Here is a 6830-nt window from a genome sequence, read left to right on the forward strand (position 1 = left end):
GATGTCGAGAATGTGTAGATTCATTGTACAGAATTAGCGGTAAATCTTTGGAGTTTATTTATTAGAGTAATCATAAAGCCATTAATAGATATGTAAATACTTGAAATTCCACAATTTGTCGCGGGACATGGATATGGCGCTGAATTCAGAAAGTTCTCAGCCGCTTGGGTTTGAAGGGCCGGCAGATGACAATCGGGTAAGTGGAAACAGTTAAGTTTTCATATTGCAGATAGTCATATTTTGGTAAAAGACTGCAAAGATGGTTTTAATTTCTCGTGGAACTCCATGGATTATTGTATAGTCACATTTTGTTGAAAAATCCAATGTCTCCCCCCGTCTCCCCCCCCCCCCACCACACACACACACACACACACACACACACACACACACACACACACAAGAAAATGGCATAATTTGTAAATTTGAAGTAGACTCCATGCAATGCAGATAGCAGCAGATTGTATTCAACATCAAATCGGACAACCTCTTCAAAATGCACCTAGTGATACTAGTGATATTATTAAAAGTTAAAAGGTATATGTTGACCGCAACTGTCAGGGACATATTGGATTCTGTTAAAGCCATTTGGAGATTTAAGCACCATGATGGATCCTCCTTTTTTTAACCTTTGTTTTTTGTGATTGATAGCCTTCAGAACACAATTCAAGTGATGACAACAGCAGTGACGAGGAGTCTCCCCCTGCTGGTAGTAGGGGGAGAGGCCGTCCCAGACTGGCAGACCTAGCTGATGAAGATGAAGAGGGAGAGGCAGGTTCCTCCCCCCAACTTACTGGTATTTACTCCACTAGAGTATCCACTGTGGTACAGGAAGTGAAGAGTGGGAAGTTTAAACCTTTGGCTTCTTCAGATTCAGGTAAATTGAAGCTTAATCTGGATTCGTGCTTTGTCAGATGAAGAAATAGTACAAAGGGATTTCAACAAATTGGCTACTTTACCTATGCAGGAAACCATTAAATGACAAAAATGCACATAGGCAGATCTGAGGTGACCATGCTCTCCCTTCCCCCCCCCCCCCCCCCCCCCACCACTCTCACCCCACCTCCTTTTCAAAACAGTATGGCAAATGCAGCCATATCTTTAGCCCAAAAAAGGTGAAGAAGACCAAGGAAGGATGTTTCTTTTATTTAATGAGCACTACAATATGCCTAAAATATCAAAGCAGAAAAGAATGATCTCATCAAGCATCAAATTTTTGTCTCTGGCTTTGATGCCCTTGATCACCCAGTGCTGGTTTATGCTTTTAAAACTAAATTCCTGCTGTCAATTCTAACATTAATTGCCATGCATATGAAAATCATTTTTTGAACTTTATATCTTTAATTTCAGACGTTGAGGATGAAGATGAAGAATTTCTGCCAGCAAAGAAAAGAAGGAAAAAGGAAGCAATTTCTCCAACTTTACTGATATTAGATAGTGATAATGATGGAGAAACTGATGGGTACAGTTTTAACCTTGTACATGTTTATAAATATTTTACCAATTGGATCTGTGTAATGCTGTTTTATTATAAATGTGTTACCATTTTAAAATCTAATAAAAAATCACAGTTCAGTATAGTTAAAATGTGTTTGAGCTGTTGTGAAACATTATATGAGAACACATGTTGAGAATAGAGTCTTTTCCACGGTCACGTGACTTCCGCTAAATTATCCGTGAGAACGCGAGATTTTGCGGGATTTGAAGTTTCAGGGGGAAAGTGTGGAGTGTACACGACGGACGCCATATCGAGGAGTGCTCATTTCAATCTGAATTTTCAAAGTTTCATAACATGTTAACACCTGATTTTTTTCGAAAACATATTCATGGGAGCAGTTGGAGTAGAAATTTAGCAGAAGTACCTGATGACTTTTCAATGAAAGAACTAAAAACGTACCTCATCGACAGCAAAGATAGGACATTCGGTACTTTTGTAGTTTACCCCCCCACCCTGTAACTTCCTGAAACTTTCATTTTTCAAACATTTTTTTTTACAGTGTCTTTTGCACCTATGTCAAAGCTGTTGAAATAAAATGTTTTTGTAATTACCTGTGGTCTTTCTTATTAGTTTTAATCACGTTTAATCCACCACATTGAAATACAATGTGAAAATTTACAATGTAACCGCAGCTTGCTGCGTTTTCGTTGGCTAACTCTACCTTATTTTATGTGAACATAAGATTGATACATTGTATACTTGGATTTCCTCTGTGAAATTATTATGAGCTACTTGTTCACATAAAATTACCTTATGGTTAGCCAACGAAAATGCGGCAAGTTATTGACTGCGAGTGTAAATTGAAGATTCTAACTTTGTATTTCAATGGGCTGGATTAAACGTGATTAACACTAATATAAAGTCCACCGGTAATTACAAAAGCATTTTATTTCAACAGTTTTGACATGGATAAACAATAAAATGTAAAAAACTGTTTGAAAAGTGAAAGTTACAGAAAGTTACAGGGTGAGGGGGGGGTATACTACAAAAGTACCGAAGGCCCCTTCTACTCTTTCCCCCTGAGAAACAGTCCCGCACAAAATGGCGCGAACTGCGCATGCTCACGATTTCGTGGAAAAGACTCTATTGGCACTGCTAAACATGCTAAACACTATTTAATAGAACAATTTTTATTATTGTCACTGAGTTTTAACATTAAAATAGAAATGCCATGAAAACACAACCCCGTCTCAATTAGCTAGTATGCACCAGTATATGCTACCCATTATGAGCCTCGTTTCAATGACTGACAGCATGTGATGCGATATTAGGCAGAAGGTTGCCAGGGAGACAAAACTAGGCCACAACATGCCTGCTGATTATCTAGTCACATACTGTCAGTTATTGAAATGAAACTCACATCAGACAGGATATCATTCCATATTCAGCATGTCTCAGATCAATGAGGTAGGACAAATTTACTTAGTGATGTGATTAATAAGGTTTCACCTTATCTAGTCTGAAAGTTGGCTTTTTATGCCATATATGATGTGTAGTCCATCCATACCCTCATCCATATTTGTTTTACTAGAGTACAGATCGAGGAAGAGGCGCAGACTGATGACCTTGACATTGTGACTCTTTCACCATCCCCACCACCAACGCCTCCTACAGCCATCATTCTTGCAAGGCCAGGAAGGAACAGGAGGAACAAAGAGGTCACTACGGCTTTAAGGTAGGTCGAGGATATAGATTTTTCAAAAATCAACACTGCTAATGCTTTGTAACTGATTAGAAATTATGATAAAAATCCGTAATGTTTTAGCACATAATTTTTGTACCCTAACTGCTTTGTTAAATCACAGAAATTTTGTGAAGAACTTGTTTGTTAATCTTCAGTTCAACCTGAATATGTCATTTTACTGTCATTATTATTAAATAGTAAATTGTTTTAATGCAAATATCATGTAACTAACCTTCCTTTACAACTACATCACAAATTAAAGATTTAGTATTTGTAAATCAACTCTGTGCCATCTTGTTTGTTCCTGATTCAACTAATGGCATATTTTTCAAAGATATAAACATGTTTTAAAGGAACCTGGAGAAAGCCTCACATGAATTCCATGAAAGTCTTGCTGAGAGGTCGCTGAATGAGAGTGTAGACTTGGTGATGGAGAGTCCCTCTGAAAACAGGACCATGATGGTGAAGGTTAGGAGTACAGCAGGAGTGCAGCGGTTTCCCCTGAAGCCAGTGAGTAGAAAAATAAAAGTAATGCCATAAATTTGAATCAGTGCATTATTATTTATTGTGAGGGCTGTGAAGTCATTGTGGTGGGTGACACTCTTAACACCTTAGGAAGCTCTTGGGAACAATATAAAAGTCTGTTTCCTGGAGTATTTCACCCCTATACCTTTGAACTGACGTAAAAATTATTTTAATGATTTTAATAAAACAACATTTATTATACCTCATGCTGCATTTGTTTATAAGTTGTTCTAATTTGCTTTAATTGCACAATGCAGGTGCACTGTTTTTGGTATTTGATTTCAGAATGACACATTTGAAGAGATCTTTAAGAAAATGGCTGAGCAAGAAGGCGTCTCAGTAGACAGGGTATTTATGGTACACAAAGATGATATAGAAGTACAGCCATATGACACACCAAAATCCATCAAACTCCATATAGCAGATATTTTGGGTGAGACGTGTGATAATTGTTAAGGTATAAGTAAAATGTGCAGACACCAAGAGGCAAAAACACAAAATGTTTTTGAAGTTGAACAAGGGTTTTTGTTTTTTTACCTTTCCAATACATTACTCATTATAGCAGAAACCATAAATCTATATAAAGTGAATTTAAAATACTTCCACTATTTTTCAGCCATGTGAGAAAATGTGCATGCATGTACACACACACACACACACACACACACACACACACACACCATGTTGCACCTGCCTAGGCTGTTATCATTTAGTTATTGATATTTTCAGATTTCCATGTGAGACAATCTGGTCAGCTGGAGGAGAGTGTCAGTGAAGAGGTACTGGATGGGTCTTGTATTAAAGTCAAAGTGCAGGGAAAGGATAGACACTCAGTTCTTGTCATCACAATCAGAAAGGTACATAAATTAGTTATATTGAACTTCTTGTGGTGTAAAATATTTTGTCACTCTGATAAAGGACAATGTTTATAGTGATCAGTATGCTATATTGGGGGCGGATTGAGGCCGTCTTCTGGGTCTTTCGGAAGACGGTCAGATTTTCAAGTTTACAGTGACGAGTATCTATTTTTTTCTGTCAGAAGACGGTCAAGAATGAAGGATGGATCAACAAAGATAATTTGGAAGACTGTCAGAAATTATCTTAGGATCCGCCAAGCTTAACCTTTTGTATTTGTTATTTTGAAATGAATGTACCAATATTGTTTATAAAGGTATACAAATATATAAAAAAACTCCAAAGAGTCCTTACTTATCTCATCTTTTTCCTTCAGACAAATCCATTAGAAAATTTAATGAGGGAATATGCTTCAAAAATGGAGCTAGAGTGGACCAGTTTAAAGTTTCAGTTTGATGGGGAGGACATTGACCCCAAGGCCACCCCTGAAGACTTAGACATGGAAGATGATGATTGTATTGATGCTATTCAGTCATGATACTCTGTTTATATGTCAATGTACATAATATATTGTAAAGAAATCAGCTGAGAAACTGTGGCAGATACTTAATTTGCACACCTAAAAATATGTAATTTTGGATGAAGGTTTAAGATTTTCTACTGAGACATTTTTAGATCTAAAATTTCAATTAAAGATTGACTTATACAGTTAATGATTCATATGTGCTACCTCTTGGTTCTTGTACACTGAAGCAATAAATTTGGCCAAAAAAATTCTTAATATCATGGAAATGATATGTTATTGTCTTTATAGTGTATTGTGTAGGTTATTGTTAGAGAAATGTGTTATTGTTAGAGAAATGTTAATTGTTTACAGTTTTGAAATAGTGTGTGTGTTAAATTTTACCAGTTGCCTGAGAATTGTGTAAATAAGCCTAGTTCATGCGTCAGTAGGCTTTTACATTGTAAACACAGATGAGGAACTGTCATAAGGAAGTCGGATCACGTCCATTTGGTTTACAATGTTAAAATGAGAGGGCAGTTTCAAATAGGACAGTTTATGACATATTTTATACACAAGAATGACTTCTTGATATTGATCGTCGTGCTCAGCATACTGCTATTAGAACAGCATTTGAAATAAATACTTAAATGTAATGTGTCAAAGCAATTTTAATGTGCATTTTCTATTTTTGTTAAAAAATTGAACACATTTCTGATTTTAAATATGTAATGTGAAGTAGTTTCCTTCAAATAACGTCACATTTTTTATATTTCAAATGTGCATAAAAGATGTATAATAGTGAATTGATTACATGTAAATATAAATACCTTTTTCAAGCTATTGTCTTATGTTGTAAATTGATTGAAAGTCAAGTTCGTAAAAACAAAACAAAACAAAAACAAAACAAAAAAAAAAAAAAAAAAAAAAAAACAACAGGAAAACAAGTCCGTGAGTTGCCACAGTTTTCGGTTTTACACGCTTGGTACCGGTGCTGTAATATGAACATATACGTACGGATCCTGAGCCGACAAGAACGCATCTTGCAGTGTGATGTTTTTTGCACGAGAGCCTTTCAGTCTCATTTACCAATCTTGGCAAGGAGTAAGAATTGGAACCTAATTGAGAAAACCCGACAAAACTTCTTTTCTGAACTAAAATATTGAAATTAATTTCTTGTAACGTAGATGAAGAAGACGTGTGTACCATATCGTTTTTAATGAAAATTAACCAAGTACATGTAGTAGCAAACTCAGGAAGTGAATAAAATGGCAGCCCTGGAATATGTGTATCAGTTTGAGGAACAGTTTGATTTCATTGCAATCCTTGTTATGTGTTCCTAGGGGTGCATGATGTTCTCCAAGCAAATGTTCAGCTAAAAAGGAAACTCCGTACTTAAAATACAGCTGGACAAGACAGCAACCCCAGCTTGACAGTCGGAAGGACGAATTTGAGACAGACGGATCCATCGTCAGTGTTTACAAGCCAACATCATTCCAAGCCCGAATTGTAGAGCTAATGAAAAACAATTACTAGCTAGAAAGAGGGGGGGGGGGGGGGGGGGGGGGCGTCAGAAAATACAATTCTGATTGCTTACCCTTCCTCTATACGGAAACCTTTCAGTGAAAGGCAAGAAATTTATTCGTGGATGAAGAAAAACCAGTTTTAGTGAAATAATGCACAATTCTTATATATTAACTGTGACAAACTTCTGGAAAAGTGTCGTTGCGCATTGTGTTATAAGAAACAGTTTGATAAATTCTGCCAAT

At 36.4% G+C, this 6830-nt stretch overlaps 1 protein-coding gene across 1 annotated transcript; it reads left to right on the top strand.

Moving 5' to 3' along the window:
* Nucleotides 1-24: 24 nt before the first annotated feature.
* Nucleotides 25-5900, top strand: LOC106158343 (NFATC2-interacting protein). Its single transcript, XM_086999882.1, has 8 exons — nucleotides 25-196; nucleotides 649-874; nucleotides 1348-1459; nucleotides 3027-3170; nucleotides 3533-3689; nucleotides 3990-4137; nucleotides 4434-4561; nucleotides 4936-5900. Exons 1-8 carry the CDS (start codon nucleotides 128-130, stop codon nucleotides 5095-5097), a joined length of 1146 nt encoding a protein of 381 aa, XP_086856008.1. The 5' UTR covers nucleotides 25-127; the 3' UTR covers nucleotides 5098-5900.
* Nucleotides 5901-6830: the final 930 nt, after the last annotated feature.

Source organism: Lingula anatina, chromosome 1 (genome assembly GCF_051362555.1).
Source record: "Lingula anatina isolate TDL-2025a chromosome 1, LinAna3.0, whole genome shotgun sequence".
Classification (NCBI taxonomy): Eukaryota; Metazoa; Brachiopoda; class Lingulata; order Lingulida; family Lingulidae; genus Lingula; species Lingula anatina.

Excerpts from the sequence above, each read along its gene's own strand:
- LOC106158343 (XM_086999882.1), top strand. The coding sequence starts at position 128 with ATGGATATGGCGCTGAATTCAGAAAGTTCTCAGCCGCTTGGGTTTGAA. Across the intron at positions 1,460-3,026 it reads AATGATGGAGAAACTGATGG|AGTACAGATCGAGGAAGAGG; the intron begins GTACAGTTTTAA and ends TTGTTTTACTAG. Across the intron at positions 3,690-3,989 it reads AGCGGTTTCCCCTGAAGCCA|AATGACACATTTGAAGAGAT; the intron begins GTGAGTAGAAAA and ends ATTTGATTTCAG.